The sequence below is a fragment of the Gopherus evgoodei genome, chromosome 11, assembly GCF_007399415.2.
Source record: "Gopherus evgoodei ecotype Sinaloan lineage chromosome 11, rGopEvg1_v1.p, whole genome shotgun sequence".
In the NCBI taxonomy this organism is placed as follows: domain Eukaryota; kingdom Metazoa; phylum Chordata; order Testudines; family Testudinidae; genus Gopherus; species Gopherus evgoodei.
Genome location: NC_044332.1, coordinates 18,115,236 through 18,133,028, shown reverse-complemented (window position 1 = coordinate 18,133,028; position 17,793 = coordinate 18,115,236). Strand labels below are relative to the sequence as shown.

The window sequence follows — 17,793 nt, the reverse complement described above, 5'->3', positions numbered from 1 at the left end:
AATAGACAGAAAAAAGTTTAGGCCAAATATCAGAACATACTTCCTTATGGTGAGTTTTAGTAAACTGTAAAAGGATTTCCCAAACAAGACTGGATAGAGCAACAGAGAATATATATTGTAGGGAACAATTTTGAAAAAGTGGTTTTGTGTGTAGGTGTGGGTGATGTTGGTGGTCTGGAATAAAAAGGAAATCTGACTAGATGATCTGGTGGTCCCTTCTAGCCTTAAATTCTATGACTCCATGAACTGGCCCCCAGTGAGGTGATCTAGGTGAATGTTTAGGTCTTTTCTAGATCTAAATTCTGGTAAGATATTGCACTCTTTTATGGTGCTGCTTTCAGCTTTTGAGTTCCATAATGTGGTTTGTGTTTTCAAAGGCAGTACACTTTTTTTGAAAAAAAACTTTAACTAGAAATTCAAACGTTTATATATTATTGATTAAAAACATTAATTAAAATATTTCCTCAATTAATGTATAGACTTTATTTGTTTTGCAAAGGTTGCTCCCGAGGCTTCTGTATATTGTATTAGTATCTTGAGACCCCAATAAGGGATAAGAGCGCCGTTGTGCTAGCCACTGTAAAAACATCTACCTGAAAAACCCCTGCCCTGAAGAGTTTAAATCTAAGGGCTTGTCTTCACTAGCAAACTCACTAGCACAAGCGTTCACATTAACTCTTTTTGTTCAGACACAAAACCCCCATAATCATGTGTTGCTGGTGGAATCCGATGAGGCAGCTGGCACAGTTAGGGATATAAAGGGTTGCCAACTTTCTAATCCAGTGATGGGTAACCTACGGGAAGTTGCATGGGCCACAGGGACGTGCTGGCTACTGCTTCCTGCAGCTCCTATTGGCCAGGAATGGCAAATCACAACCACTGGGAGCTGTAGGCGGTCCTGCCTGCAGATGGTCAATATAAACATTGTCTCACAGCCTGCCAGTGGATTATCCTGACAGGCTGTATGCAGCCTGTGGGTTGCCCACTACTGTTCTAATCACACAAAACTGAACACCCTAGCCCTGCCCCTACCCTGAGCCCCACCCCCCAGTCACTACGTTTCCTCTCCCTCAGTGGCTCGCTCTCCTCCACCCTCACTCACTTTCACTGGGCTGGAGCAGGGGGTTGGGGTGTGAGAGGGGGTGAAGGCTCTAACTGGGTGTGTGAGCTCTAGGTTGGACCAGAAATGAGAGGTTCAGGGTGCAGGAGGGGGCTCCAGGCTGGGGGGTGGGGCCAAGGGATTTGGAGTGCAGGAGGGGGCTCCAGGCTGCGTCAGGGAGTTGGGGTGTGCGAAGTGGTGTGGATTCTGGGATGGGGATGTGGAGTTTGGGATGGAGGAGGGGGCTGTGGTCGAAAACTGGGCACCTGGCAATCCCAGATGTAGGCAAGGCCTTGAGTGTGTCTGTCATGTTGGGCTACTTCACAGCTAGCTGTAACTGCCATTGCAGTAGTATTTGACCCGTGACGGAGGAAAGAGGCCTCCACAAAGCTAGACAGTGCTATTCCAAGAACTGACACTGAGCAAAGAGCACCAAGCATCATGTTGCTTAATATCTTTAGAACTAAGCATATCCGCTTTGTGATGGAAGCTTGCCTGGGAGGTGATTATCCAGAGGCCTCTTGGACACACTAAACCATATTCTTCTTCCACTTTTTTAATAACAATTTCTGAAATAAAATACTTTTACAACTACAGTTCACATATTACAGAGTAAATATCCTCTGGGGTCAAGGGTATTCTCCCAGAAAATGCTAACTTTTCTTTTAACTGAAATTGTTTCATTGCAGTGCACAGATTAAACAGCAAAGAGTTTTCCTTTTGCTTTGTTTAATCAGACACAGTGATCTCACTAGTTATGAAAATTAAGCCCAGCAAGCAGGAAGATGTTGCAAAGATTTCAGAAGAGATTGCTCATTTGTACCTTATAGCAGACTTTTAAAGTTCTTGTGCACTGGGATACAGCCCTCAATGGTTTAAACAGATGAGATATAGTTTATTTTGAGTATGTTTAGCTACAGAATGCCATTAACATTGTAGTATCCTCTTTGCTGACAAACTCTGCAATAAGTGTATAAAGTTTGTAGGGGATGGAAGGCCAGCATACTATGTAAGCCCGTGTGGGACTGTGCAGCAGGAATCAGAGAGTGGGTAACTTCTGCAGCTTGCAGAAGGGGATTCTACACTGGCCCCGAACAGGGCAGGCATGGGATAGCCAAGAGAAAAGCAATGGTACTCACATGGATGGATTCAGTGTCTCAGCATACCATGGAAGTAGCATGGGGGAATTGCCTTTTATTTTTAAGCAAAGCCTTCTAACTTCGTATCAATTAAATAAGTATCTTTGGCCTATCTGTTTTTCTAAGATATATTTCTATACTTGCATTGTCCAAAACACATGCTTATCTAACAGACTTGGCTGTCAAAGGTCTGGACAAATTTGTGACTACTAAGGATATCAAACACAATACGTGAAAGGTAATTTTCTCTTATGAGAACTTGACAAGAGCCATGGCAGACCAGCAAAGTAGTTTATAGCTGTCACTAAGTCTGGTCCATCTAGCTTGCTAGTAATTGTGACACTGTCAAGGAAGAGAGTAGCCCTGGCTCACCTGAGTTAAACCAGTTGGAAAAGCTGCAATACGTAAATGAACAAGTAGTTATGTGCTACCAAATATATAGAGCCTTATAGTTATCTTTATTGCAAATATATTCTTCCTTTTAGAATTCCAGTAGAATTCTTCATGCTAGATAACTGTTCTGACTGATGCCTCGTTCAAGTGTGTGAATGGGATCCAAGACTCCTACAAAAGGATTATTTCCGCTCATTTTGTTGGGCTTTGTATTACGACCAAATGAAGTGGCAGACTGAAACAGAGAAAAGAATTAGTGCACTGCACGTCCGTCAGCTATTAAGTCTTGATCCTATTCCATTGATATTGATTTCAATGGGAGGATCAAGCTCTTAGAACTTAACTGTGTAACCACTTGGGAGTAGGCCTACATTCTAATTTTCACATAATTGAATTAATTGAATAGTTATCAAAACATTAAGTAGAGCCTCGCTAATCTGCACTTCATTAATCAATGCACATTAAAAAAAATTAGCAATGTCCCCCTAAATCTCAGCAGAGATGTAATAGTGTGTATACTACTGTGTTTTAATGTCTTCCCGATCATGGGGTGGGCATCTATTGGACTTTTGTGAATTGAAAATAAACAAGGTAATAAAATCATAAGACAACACTGTAATGAGGTCTCCTGTTAGTAAAACTTCCATTTTGTAATTCAAAATATACTAATGTATTTACTAGTACATTTGTATAAATGTATTGATATTTCATAAATTACAATCACTGAAATTAATAAATGACATTCTTTTCCTTATTTATCCTGTTTGGTTTTTTTATTCAATTAGTTCAACTATTCATTAAATCATAAATTTCAGTCATTCACAGTGGATGGTTCTGTCATTATTGCAAATTAGGAACATCAGAATTCCATATTGGGTAAAGTGCCTGGCCCATTTAGTCCAATATTCTGTCACTAACAAAGGCCAATACCAGATGCTTCAGGGGATGCTCCATAATAGACCATTATATAGCAAACTGCCTATAAGGGAAATTTCATCATAAGCTGTTAAGAGATTGGTGTATGTCTGAAAGCATGAGCAGTAGCCAGGTTCTAGGAGGCCAGACCTTAATGGTCCCTTTTATGGGTTATTTGTTAGATCCTCAAAAATATTTAGGCTCCTAACTTGGAATGAAATTAATGGAAGCTAGGAGTTTAAATACCTTTGAGGATCTGGGTCAAAGTTTTCTGTTCTTAACTGGATTTGTCCTCTGGATGCACTTGTTTTTCATTTATATGCTAATTCCAACAGGTGTAGGGAAGGGTGACAAGAAGAAAGTAATTTGAAGGAAATATTAATTTCCTCTGAAGTTGTATTTAAGCATGCTCAAAACTGGATTAGAATACTAAAATAAATTTTGGAATCTCTCTTGATCTTAAATGTGTATTCCACTTCCCCAAGCCCCTCTAACAAGGGTGTTTTCAAGGAATTACATGAGAACTGTTTTCAGTTTAAGTAATTACTATCTGCCTCGTAATGACCGTTTTAATGGAAGCAGGTTTGAGCAGGGAAAGGCCTCAGAGTCTTCAGGGCTTTCTCAGCTTTAGACACTGTTGCACTGTAGCAGAATCGATGAGTGTGGAGCCAGAAGAAAATATATTATTTAGTAGCAGATTTATTGGTTATGGATGCATGCATAAAGCATGTACATAAATATCAAGCTTTCCACACAGACTCCTAAGCTACTACCCAGTCATGAAAATATTTAAGACTAAATTTTCAGGAAGTAAAAGCATCTACTTTTAAATATCTGGATTCCTTGGAACCACAAGTTTGACTGAATTCCACAATTTCAAAGGACACAGATTGTTGCACCATGTAATATACCATGTAGTGTCTTTGGACAAAATCTTGAACATCCACTCTGCACTACATAGCTCTTAAAAAGACACATTTTGGAAGAGCAGGAGGCTTGTCCTTGAGCAAAATATTGCCTTCCTCCCCACTGTAGTGCTGTGCAATAGCAACCTATATCCCTCCACCCCTGCATTTCATTGGTGTTGTATGCAGATAGTTGGAGGTGAAGGTAATCTACATATGTAAACAGGGCTTTGGAGCTGTGCTCCGGCTCTGCTCCAGCTCCAGGCAAAAACCTGCAGTTCCACTGCTCCGGAGCTGCTCCACTCCAAAGACCTGCATGTAAAAGACTGTTTTATGCCAATAGGAACTACTCTGAATGACATGACATAACAACTTGTGTTCAGAAATTATCATTCAATGGCCACTTGGATTAAAAATGTGTCCTGGTGTATTAATACCTTAAGGCTATTAATAAGTGAAGGCCTTGAGTCTCATGTACTGTTGACACTCCTTACTCAGTCCTTGATGCTGTCTTTCTTTGGCTTTTATACCCCGGCCTCTCTTGGTTCCTCTCCTGTCAATCTGTCCACTATTTCAGCATATCATTTAATGGTTCTTCCTCCTGCCCTCTTTGTGACCGTGGCCCTCAGGGCTCAGTCTTCAGCCCCCTCCTTTCCATCCTATGTGACTTCATCTGCTTACATAGATTCAGAAGCCAACACTAGGAACTAATGTTAAGAAAATGTTTTCTCTCTCTCAAGAGAGTGTTTTTGCTGTGGGTTAGCTAGGCCCTCTTGCAAACACTGTGTCGGGCATGTGTCTGGAGTTTGAGGTGGCATTTTGCTGCCTCTCACCATTGAGCTAGGGGGAGTTTGCATTGTCTCTTTTGGGAAGAAGACTGAGGGAAGGCTTTGGTGAGTGAGTTTACTCATCTATATTTTTCCTGTTTAGAATACTTCTCATTCAACTTACTCACACTTTGACACAGACACAGCCTGCTGCAGAAGTAACTGTGGGAGGGTGAAAAACCTCCTTTTCCTCAGAGTACTAGAATCCAACCTACCTACCTTCAAACCCTTCTCAGCCTTTTCCTAAGTACATCTTTCCTTCAGCCTTACAGGCTCTGTCTATACAGGAAAAAAGGTGTGTTCTTAGCTCAAGATAAAATGCTAGTGAAACCAGAGCTGTTTGTAATTTTTGGAAGTTAGCGGGCCAGTTAAAGACTGAGGGAGCCTAGTATTTAGCTCAACCTGCAAACTCATTGGAAAACAACAAACTGTTAGCAATACACCTATTCTATTCCTAGTGCAGAAAAGGCCACGAGGGAGAAATTTGAAATGTGGCAGGTTCTCCCCTAACCCCCCAAATATGTTGTCTAAAATCACAGATAACTGCATTTACCTGATGATTTGGTGGGGGAAGAGGTGTTTGACTATTGGACAGATGAGCATACGCATAAAAAGAAAGGCAGAGCTAGGCTACTAAAGCACAACTGGTCATGTGACAGGTAAAGCTGCTCCTGCAAGATCAGCAGACAGGAAATGCAGATGCTGCATTCTGGGAAATGTAGTGTCTTCCAGCTCTGTTAGCCAGCAAAAGCATTTCTAAAAAAAAGATTAAATGAGACATATCCCAACTCTTAGTGCCTCAAACTGCTGCACAGTATTAACATGTTTCTGGCTGTTACAGAGTGGGTTGCATAACTAATTAAGAAACCCCTATTTATTTTGCTTCTATGATTTTTTAATTAGAACATAACAATAACTATACTCGGTAAGACCAATGGTCCATCTAGCCCAGTATGCTGTCTTCTGATAGTGGCCAATGCCAGATGCTTCAGGGCAATTTATCAATTAATCTGTCCCCTGTTGTCCAGTCCCAGCTTCTGGAAGTCAGAGGTTAAGGGACACCCAAAATGTGAGGTTTTGTCCCTGACCATCTTGACTGACAGTCATTGATGGACCTATCCTCTATGAACTTATCTAATTTTTTTAACCCAGTTATACTTTTGGCCCTTGCAATATCACCAGGCAAGGTGTGTTGTGTTAGTACTTACTTAGGTTTTTGTTTTAAATCTGCTTCCTATTAATGTGAGTGGACGAGTCTCTGGTTCTTGTGTTTATGAGGAGGTAAGTAAAACTTCCTTATAGAGAAACTTAAGATTCATGATTTTATAGACCTGTCATATCCCCCTTAGTCATCTCTTTTCTAAACTGAACAGGCCTTGTCTTTTTAAGTCTCTTCTCATAGGGAAGCTGTTCCATACTCCTAATTACTGCGTTATATCCACTGGATCAACTTTGTCCACATGGCTGTTGCCTACCTTAAAGAACTGTAATAGATTGGCGAGGCATGATTTCCCTTTACAAAAGCCCTTTTGACTTTTCCCCAACATATCACTTTCATCTATGTGTCTGAGAATGCTGTTCTTTACTATAGTTTCAACCAACCAATTTGCCTACTATTAAAGCTAGGCTTACTGGCCTGTAATTGCCAGGATCTGCTAGAACTGCAGACTACTTTGAGACATCCAGTTCTCTCCACACCAGTACCCCATTGCTTCTTTTTCAATGTTTTATTCTGAAGATGAGAGAAAATCAGGAACAGAGCTAGTTTGAGAACCAAACTAGGATTGCCAACTTCAAAATACTAAAATCGAGTGATTTAAAAAAAAAAAAAGTTTTAGTTTTGAATTTCTAGAGTTCATATTTTCATGCTTTTCTCTATCCATAACACTGGAAACTTTTTTCTAATGAAAGATGATAGTCTCATAATCACATCTCCATGAGCTAGCACTTTAAAGGAAAGCTTCAACTATCTTAAGAGTTTGCAACATTGAGTTAAATTTTTGTAGTGTTTAAAGAGACTATTTTTAAACAAATCTTCAGTTTGTACCTAAACTAATCTTTACAAACTATTGAGAAATATTTTCATTTTTTAAATTTTGATGGAGAATTTAAGTAAAATAACCTTGCAATCTCTAAATTGCAGCATGGTAGTAAAAGTAGTACTTCTATTGGTTAAATTCTTGTTTCATATTCACACACACAATATTTAGAGAAATCAATTTAAGATTATTGCAGTTTTGTTTCCCACACATGGTAGTATTGGTATTGTGTATGAAAGTGACCTAACCAATTACTGAACCAATTACAATGTAATTACTGAAGCTATCATCTATGAAATGCAAAATAGAACAAATGGTGAAGTTAGATTGATTTAAATTATTTCCCTTAAATATCAGTTGTTACATGTCATTCCATATTCGTTATGAAAATATGCTTACGATATGAATGACACAAGATACTTTAGGCAAGATGGCTCATGTGAGATATGATTTACTGAATATGATTATCCTGTTTGTATGCATGTATCATTTATGTATCTGAAATTAGGAATATTGACTATGTATCTGTATTTCAACTATGCTGCTTTGGGTGATGCCTACTGCTGACACTTCAGGTACCACAATGAAAAAGCCAGACAGGGCGGATGGCTCATCAGCAAGGACAATGGACTGTGAAAAGCTTGGCCTTCCTGTGGACCCTCCATACTGCCCCTCACTCATGGACACTGTAATCCTACAGAGTCAGGTGGTCTTGTCACCTGATATTAAAACACTTCTTGTAACTTTCCCCTATAAGGGAAGGGGGATCAAAATAGGGAAACAAAGGACTCCCACCTTATGCAAATCCTATTTAAGGGTGAGGAGTGAGGTAATTCTGGTCATCAGTTCTCCCCTGCTACCATACCCAAGATGACTGCTAGAAACAACTAACTGAACAGGGGGAAGAACTGGGCCCAGGCTGGAAGGGTGTCTGGCTTGCAAAGATTGTTTGAATGACATTTAGGGTGGGAACTCCCATGTAACCAGTTTCTTTTGTGTATTAAGCTTAGTTTGCATGCTCTGTTTTATTTTCTTAACAATCAGCCTGGTTCTGTCTGCTACCTCCTTAGCTATTTAAAATACACCTGTTATAGTCAATAAGTTTGTTTCTGGTTTATAATATAACCCAGTTTATGCAATTTCTAACTGGCGGGGGGTGTGTGAAGTGTGCACATCCCTCTTCCACTCTGAGGGAGGAGGTGGATTTAATAATATATCTTTGAGTCTGTACTCCAAGGGAGGTGGACATCTGAGTCCTGGAGCAGGTCCCTTAAGCTGAGTCTTTCCAAAACTGATCTGCAGCTGGCTGTGGCCATGCTTGTGCATGTGTTAGAGGAGGTTTTAAGAGCCTGGCTCAGCAAGACAAGTTAAAGGGGGCCCATGCTGGTAGAATGGGTAGACTCAATGGTATCTCAGCACATCAGATAACACCCCTGGGAGTCCAAACTGTCACATCAGTATTAGGAAAACAAGGGATACATTTTAAATCCAATCCTGTCCCTATAATGCTAAGAGCTATATGCTTCCTTAGCAACTGAGGAGCACTAGGTACTTCAATTTTACTAGACCTTGGCTGTATCCTTCTACACTGTATCTTCTGATATGTTTGAGTTAGAAACAACTGTAGGATTTACCAGTTTGGTGTGTGCTTTCTCTCCCTCCCTCCTTTACAAAAAAGCCACATTTCACACCTGTAAAATAGGGAATTTTCTTGTTGTAGCAGCTGATGCACATTACATAGCTCAGGAGCTGCCACCATTTGTGACAGTGGAAATAGGCATTTCAATGCATTTCTACATGTCTCACTGAAACGCACCCCAAAAATCATTTTAAGAGGTAAAAAGCAGGAGGCAAGAAAGAAAGAACAAGGGGAGGAAGAGAAACGATTAAAACATTTGAACACAGGCAGCAGAGCTTTTATTGGTGACTGCTTCAAAGATTATGGGCAGAACACAGCTTTATGTTATAAAGCCATTCACTTGGCAGGGAAAGACATAGGACACTCATAATCACTTATATCTGCCCTTTGGTTGTCCATTTACACATGCAATATAAACATGCAACTCAATGTAAAGTTACCTCCTTTTTAAAATCAGGCTTTGAGCATCAGGATGGGGCCTTTCCTAGAGCTGTTTTATTCTAAGCTAACACTACATACAGTCATGTTCAGACGATTATCTTCAAATTTAAAGGCTTAGAACCTTTACAAGTTTACATACTACAGGAGCAAGGGATGAGATTTTCAAAAGTCGCTTACGTGACTGAAAAATCCCACTCCAGATGAATATAGCAAGTGTCTCATGATGCAATAGTTTGAGACTTACTACCTAACTAACATGATTCTACCTTTGGCTCAAAGAATATAAAGCTATGCCTATAAAGATATGTTTACATGAGGATAAAAGCCCCATGGCATGGCTGCAGCTGGCCCAGGTCAGCCGACTCAGGATCTCAGCGCTCAGGCTGCTGGGCTAAAAATTGCAATGTAGACATTCAGAGTCAGGCTCAAGCCTGAGCTGTGGGACTCTGGAAGGGTGGAGGGTCTCAGAGCTCAGGCTCCAGCCTGAGTCTGAATGTCTACCCATCAATGTTTAGGGGGTTTTATCCCCCTGTAGCCATACCCTTTGAAAGCAATTCAGTCTGCACATAGCAAACTGCAGGATAGGCTACTGAACTTTATGCCAAAACTGCTGCAAATGCCTTTCAGAGTTTCAAGAACTTTGCCTGTAACAATATTTTGTCAGCCAAGATACTGGTGGTACTCAGTCCAAGACTGAATTTGAAGTATGCAGAAAATCACTAATTGCAATCTTTTATTTTTTTAAAGTGATTTCAAAATAAATTAGCATGCTATTGATTTTTGACACATTTAATGAACATTTTCAGATAGTGCAAACTCTCCTTTCTTTACCTTGCAAACTGGCAGCTTTTGGGGCTTCTTTTAAGTTGATGTGAATTAACACTTGAAGTCACTCTGAAGCTACCTCTTTTATTGCTTCTATAACAGAATGGAGTAAAGCAGGGAGAAAAGAGATCAAGTCCAGATTTAAAAGTACTCTAGTAATGAGCCCCTTGTCTAACTATTGCAACCTCCCTCATGGTAAGATTTAGGTTTTGTTTTGAGGGCTTGTTTTTTGTTTTGGTAATTTTCCACTTTTTCTAAATAGAGAGCAATTTACCTAAGAAAGGCATCACTGATAAAATCTGTATGGCATGCAGTCTATTTCTTGCAAGTAAAGTATTTTCCTATCTTGACCAAATGAAAGAATACAAGCATCAGCAAACCTATTAGTTCTTAGCACTGAGAGTTGTAAATGGGTGTATTTGAATGAAGAGAAAGGAGATGTGTCACTCAGGGTGGTAGTACCTGGGTTCTACCTTCTCTACATAATGGCAGAATCTTTGCAACTTCAAGGGATGTTTAAAAAGTATCAAATAATTGAGATTTCCAGGTGCACTGGAAGTGAAAGATTGGTTTCCAGAATTTTTGTCACATTAAAAACTTGTTTAAGATTTCTGTTTAAATCTTTATTTTTTATGTAAGAGAATCACAAGCCATACAAACCATTTACATAGGAAATAAACTGATTTTAATAATCTACCATGTTTGTACACAATTAATCACTGTATGCATATTTTTTTAGGTCCAGTAAATTGAGTGTTGTGTTTAATTTCCAAGCGCACTGATAGCCCAAGATTAGGCGATCTGAACTGTTTTCAGGAAGATGTGAACATAAAGTGTACCACCATCAAATAATTGTTTTTGAAAGTTTGTCATACCAACATATTACTAGAATATCTGATGGATTTTGGTAGCTGTGTGATTACATTCTTCAGCAGATGGATGGCTCTTCTACTGCCTGAGCACCTTCAATGACTGCTTTCACACACTTGGCCATTGTCTGGGATGCTCTACTGATTGGATCTGCAAAGACATTTATTTTGGTGTTGAGTGTTCATTTCAGAACACAACCAATAGACCCACAGGGAGACCTAAAGTCATAAAACCCCATGGTTTACTAAAAGTCTTCATCTGGGGAATATAAAAAACCCACGCGCACTTAGTTGAAGATATAGGACCAAATTCTACAGACCTTACTCATACAAGTTTCCATTGATTTCACTGGGAAATTTTGGCTGAATAAGGATTACAGGTCTGTGGTATTCAGCCCTCTGATCTTAGATGTTTCAGGTAAGAACAGTACGTACAAAGTTTTCCAGACAAAAGCATGGTGTCCCTTTAAGGGGGTCTTAATATTCTGGAAGCTCCTTTAGAATTAGTTAATTATGCAGCTGTGTGTTACAGCGTAGCTCTAATGAAATAACACAGCAAAGCTAAAAAAGAGTGAGATGAGTTAATAAAATTCTACTTTCATCAAGTAAGGCTGTGACCACATACCTGTCATATAGAAATCTCTAATTGTGAGCTGAGGTGGAACAAGAGGGTCAGCAAGCAACTGCTGATTCGCTAACTGCAATGGAAAAGAAAGAAGGTATATTAGGAGATTAAGCAGTCACCTGTGAGGCAGGACTGTGTTACCACAGTACTTGTTTGACTAGGCTCTCCTGCTGTACAGTGCAGTGTGTATTTACTAGGACATATAAGCAAGCCTCTTACATAGCTTGATGCTCGTAATTTAAACGTTCAATACCTTGGAGAGCTCATTCGCCTGGCTGAAGTAGTTAGCTTGCTCTACATCATCATATCGGACCAGGTTAGGAGAAACTTCTTCCAATCTGTTCCTTACTTGATCGAGGTTATCGTAAGGGAGGGTCACACCAGTTAGCTTTAATAAAAAAGCCACAAGACTCCATCAAAATTTAGTCCTCTGGCCAATACATATTAAGTATTTAAAACATTAACTCAAACATCTACAAGGACGCAGGAAGAAAAGCTACACTAATTTGAGGAGTGAATGACTAAAGTGGTGGTCCTATGCTTAATTTGCAACGTATTATGTTGATCTCTTGATGCCAGTAATTAAGTTCTCTGAATATTAAGAGCTAGAGTCCGTTTGTTACCCAAGGAAGACAGGAAGCACAAGGACAGAAGCGTGGCTTCTCTTTTCCCATGGAAACAGTAACGTCAGATCTCTCTACAGCATTCAGGACAGCACTAAGACTGTGGTTGATAAACTGTATCTCCTAGAACCAGTTAGGATGTGTTCAGCCCTACCAGATGTTATCAGCACACATACTCTCAGGGGACCCACACAGTTCCTTTTCTGGGAAGCAGTAAAGCATGCCCCCAGTTTGTCTTCCAGGTGCTCTAGGGAATCCTGCCTTGGCTAACAGAATTTGCTGCAGTTAAGAATCATCTATTGTACATTCTCACAGCACATCTAGAAGCTACAATAATGTCAAAATCTCTAAGCGGAAAACACAATCCCATTTACCCCACAGATATCATTAAAGGCAGTCTTGCTTCATATTAATTCAGTCCCACACATACTTCCATGAGACTTTATACCCACAATCCTGAACACAAATCTGCATTCTAAAAAGATTCTGTAAACAGTTTCCAAGCTCCATGTAGATTCTACTAGAGGTTTCAATTTCTAATACAGTTACAGCACCTCAGAGATGGCTCTAATAATTCTCCAGTCCTCTCTTGCCATGCCAGGAGGTGTTACTGCTACTTTTGTCTGCTGGGCCCTGCCCTCAGTGTTCACATACGTTGCAGATTTCTCTGTGTAAGCTGCTCCCGGGAGAATAATATCAGCCATGGGAGCGCCCACATCACCATGATGTCCTGAGGAAAAAAATGAGAAGAGGAAAGTCAGCTTCCTATCAGAACTTACACAGGAATAACTATAAGGCATCAGTAAGCATAATTCAAGAGGAATTATGTATGAACACATTAGAACTACTGTATTCCTCTTGAAAAGGAATTTTTCTTCTGAACCTGTGCTTGAGTAAATTTAGTGTTCTGGAAAGACTGACAGCCTTAGAGATTAAAGTCCTAGTTGTCTATAATATAAGCAGCCTAATTGGACCACAACCAGTGTCAAAAATGGAGACTGAACTATCATATCTATTCGATTCTTGGCCTTAGCTGAGACTGCTGTAGGTTGCAGCAGTCTCAGCTAAGGTTTCTAGAGATCGCTGGTAATTACTGCTTTTGTGACATGGACTGGAATGAGAACAGCCTTCCACTAGTAGATCTGACACCATGATCCAGAGGGTAAACCAGTTCGTATTTTTTTGTCAATAACCCCAGGTATCCTGTCCACCAGAAGGTTTGTTTTCCTAAAATATGAAATAGTCACTACACCCTGCAGCAGTTAAGTTCAAACATTTTTTCCATTTCCCAATAGGGGTAAGAAGGAGGAATGTCAGTGCCGTGTGAGCACATTAAGTTTAAAAATATTTTGCGCTAGAGCTGATGATAAAAATTAAACTTGGGAGGAAAGAATTTGTCAAAAAGTAATATTCATAATTATGTCCTACTGTTTAGATTGTTTGAGGCAGTATTTCTTGAATGATTTGTTCTAGTTACCCTGATAGATGATAATGCAATCCTTTGGCAAATCCTGACGTGTTATGCAGCCTGCATCTGCCCCCAAAAGATATAGTATTTTGGGAGGGTTCTTCCGGATTGCATCCACTCCTGGTTTGAAACCCAGATCCAAAGCAGCTACTTGGCTTGCAACCCTGCAAGGACAGACAGACTTATTACAGAATAATAAGTGTCAGGTTCTCTTCCGCCCGCATTTCCTTTTCAACTCTGAAATATTTAAAAAGGGGCATACATCTCAATTTGACATTTAGTCCTTTAAAAAAAAAAAAAAAAAAAAAAAAACAGTTAAAAGTAATGCTGATCTGAAATTTGATTAAACATTTATTGGAAAATAATGGTGTATTTCAACTAATCAATAAGTCAGTTTTGATGACTTTTGTTAGTAAAGTCTCTCACGTCTAGGTCATAACCAGAGAGATACACCCCACTGGTTAGAGCACTCACCTGAAATATGGGAGACCTAGGTTCAAGTCTCTCTCCTGGATCAGGCAGCGCAGGGACTTAAACCTGGGTTTCCCACACATCCCAGGCGAGTATCCTGACCACTGGGCTTTTGGCTATTCTGGAGTGTGGCTCAAAACCGTGTACAAAAAATTCAGCAAAAGATCGGTCTTGTCCCAATGTGGGACAAAAAAAAAGGGTCAAAACCAACATTTCACAACTGAATTCTTATTTTCTAGCCAGCCCTAGTTAAAGAGTTTCTGCAGTACATCTGCAAAATGTCATGTTTGCTACATACAGTGTTGTCAAATATATTAAATTGGAGAAAGGAAAAAAAAAAGTCTGCTTATACACTTATAGTAATATTAGGTGTTACTTGTAATAATAGGCAAACATTTCACAAAGAAAAACACTATTTTTAAGTTAAGTTGACTCTGTCCCATTAATGCAGCCTTGCATTAATCTACTCACCCATGAGGAGGAGGAGATTAGGTTTGCTTTTTTTGTTAACAGGGTAATGCTTGGGAAAATAGATTTAAGCTTGGATCAGTAATTTTTTTTGGACAGTTTTGGAGGTTGTGTTAACATTGCTACCCCTTTTGGAAAAATGCACAGCTTGTCCTCCATCCAGTGATCCCTATATGGAATTTCCAAATACTTTGGGTTTAAAAACAAAGAAACTGACCTTTAGACCCTTGAGCCCTTTTGAGTGCCCTCCAGCCCATTACAAATAATAAATAATAATTAATAAATAAATAAATAAATAAATAATAAGTTTATCTTCTACAATTAAAATCCAACTTTTGTTGGGGCACCTAAACTTTATGATTGAACTTTCTTATGATTTCTACAGTACGTGTATGGAAGTCTTAATACAGAAGGGACTACCCAAAGATACCTCATACTACATGCCTTTTTAAATGCAGTGTTTGGCAAGACTGACTTATTTTTGTTTCATCAATATTTTAATGTGAATTTTCTCTCTTCGATAGCAGTGTTTTATATTTAATTTATATTCAGCAGACCAAATTCTTGCCTCGTTAAACCGGTGTAAGTCTATTGACTTCAATGGAGTTACTCTCCCAAGATTTACACTCGTGTAAAAGAATAACTTCACTCAAGATAATTCTCCTTTATAGACATTGACACGTAGGTTTTTCAGATTTAAAGTATCTCAGTTACAGTCTTAAGCAGAGAAAGGAAAAGATTGAACTAGGGTTCTTGTCATCCTAAGCGGCAGTTTGTTCCTGATAGCAAAACCAGGCTCATTAGCAGGAATCATCTTGATAAGTAGTTTAAAAGATTATCTGGATAATTTCCAGATCTTTTAATATCAAAGTGCAAAAGAATACATCTGGTTAACAGGGGACATTAATCTAGTTAGACCACTTGATTCAAAAAGACAAAAATCTTACCTGAAGAACTATACAATGCAGGAGAAGTATTAATTAACCGTCTTCTTAAGCACTATTGATATTCTGCCTTTCCTCTATGTAAACAGTACTTGCTTACCAAGAGCACTGGTTTTCTGTATGTCCTCCTAAGCACAACAGGGTATTACATTGTTAACCCCTCTCATATTCTAAACCCAAAATTTGCCTCTGTGCCAACAGTCCCAGTGGCTAGCTTGCTAAATCATGAAACAGAGGTTATGGAAGCTTTTCTGCTAGGTTATATTGTGTCTCTTAGTTTTAAGTGCTGCTTTATTCCACATATGAGCCTTGGCAGGCTAGAACCCATGTGTTTGTACTGAGAAAAGTCTTCATACTTGGCATAAAGAGTTTAATATACACCACAGGTTAGATAAAGCAGAAAGGCTGTAGAAATGCTGTAGAGCGAACCTATGAAGGATGTTCATAACTTTCCAGTCAGTACCAACTCCACTTTTTGTCCTAGCATTTTGTGCAATGGTAGAAACAGCAGCATGGATAGCTGCTCCATCACTGCGCTGAAGTGCTGTGCTGCCTACCACCACCATTGGTTTTTTGGCCTGGTTAAGGACCTGAGGGGAAAAAAAAAATCAAAACAAAAATTTAAAAAAAGAACGACTTCTCATTCTAAGGCAGTGACATTGAATTTTGGTACAAAACAGGATTGCCAAGAAATGATTTATGAATTGTGTTACAGTAGTATGGAACACGAAAGAATACAAATCCAGTGTTTTTAAACACTATCCTTTCAAGGAAGCAGAGCTGCAGCTTTGAAATGATCAATCTATTTTATCTCTAGCAAAAAACCTACAGATGTTGCTATAGCAAAAACTTATGTTATCTCGACCTAAGCAATGTTGTTCTGGGCCTTTTCCAGCTAGAAATTGTTTAACTGGAAACAGCAGTGGCTAGAAGGGACAACTCAGCTCACCCAGAAGAGGACATGTGCCAGAGATTTACGATCATGAACATTTCAGTTTCGCTCATTGGAAAGAATTTTCAAACATCAGCTTTATGGTGAGCATATTAAACAATTTATAGAGAATCCCTGCTTGTTAACCATTCCTACATCCGTGAATGTTATGAAACCGCTCTCCAAAACAGCTTCTAAACCAAGGGTTGGCAACCTATGGCTCATGTGCTAAAGACGGCACGCGAGCCAATTTTTAAAGGCACGCTGGAGCCTGCTGGGATTCCAGCATGCCATTAAAAATCCTGCCCAGCCCAGCCCACTCTCCTCTGCCCTCTGCTCCCCCCGAAGGGGCAGGGAGCAGAAACACAGCTGTGCACACAGGGTGGGAAAATGGCCCCACTCTGCGGGAACAGGAAGCTGCGGGGTCTGCGCTCCCAGGCCGGAGCGCCAGACCGAGCGCAGCAAGCTGCCGGCCCCTCCCCCTGCCTTCTCCCCTCCCCTGGAACCCTGCTGCCGCGTGCAGCGCTCTTGGAGTTGGGGCTGCGCGCTCTGGCGGGGCAGCATTTGGCTCAGCGGGGAGGCAGACACGCTCCCTGCTCAACTGGAGCCATGCTGCTGCCGCGTGCAGCACTCCGAGGGTCATGGCTGTGCTCTCCCATGGAGCCTCAAGGTAAAGGGCCCAGGGCTGGAGGTGTTGGATAAGGGGTGGGGGCAGTCAGGGGAAAGGGAGCAGGGTGGGTTGGATGAGAGGGGTGGCTAGGGGCGGGGGCTGGATGGGGCATGGGAGTCCCGGGTTTGTGAGGGTGCAGCGGGTGGATGGGGGTCAGGGCAGTCAGGGGATCGTGAGCAAGGAGGGTCTGGGGGGGGGGCCGCAGTTAGGGTGGGGGGATCTCTGGAGGGGGTGGTCAGGGGACAAGGAGCTGGGGTGGTTGTATGAGTTGGGAGTACTGGGGGTCCTGTCAGGGGGCGTGGAGCGGCTGGATGGGTCATGGGAGTCCTAGGGGTCTGTTTGGGGATAGGGGTGTGGATAAGGGACGGGGCAGTCTGGGGACAGGTAGGGGTCCAGGCTGGGGACAAGGAACAGGGAGGCTCAGATGGTGGGGGGGGGTCCTGGGGGGCAGGGGTCCCAGGAAGGGGTAGTCAGGGGACAAGGAGCAGTGGGGTTGGGAGTT

At 40.8% G+C, this 17,793-nt stretch overlaps 1 protein-coding gene across 1 annotated transcript in view; it reads right to left on the bottom strand.

Annotated features, from left to right (window-relative positions):
- Positions 1-9,217: 9,217 nt before the first annotated feature.
- NDUFS1 (NADH:ubiquinone oxidoreductase core subunit S1) overlaps positions 9,218-17,793 on the bottom strand; it is a 33,122-nt gene continuing 24,546 nt past the window's right edge. Inside the window, exons 14-19 of the mRNA XM_030579967.1 lie at positions 16,120-16,280; positions 13,817-13,971; positions 12,894-13,069; positions 11,970-12,104; positions 11,717-11,789; positions 9,218-11,242 (exon numbers count right to left, since the gene is read on the bottom strand). Of these exons, the coding sequence (XP_030435827.1) occupies positions 11,151-11,242; positions 11,717-11,789; positions 11,970-12,104; positions 12,894-13,069; positions 13,817-13,971; positions 16,120-16,280 (792 nt within the window). The 3' untranslated portion in view covers positions 9,218-11,150. The remainder of the gene's footprint in view (positions 11,243-11,716; positions 11,790-11,969; positions 12,105-12,893; positions 13,070-13,816; positions 13,972-16,119; positions 16,281-17,793) is intronic.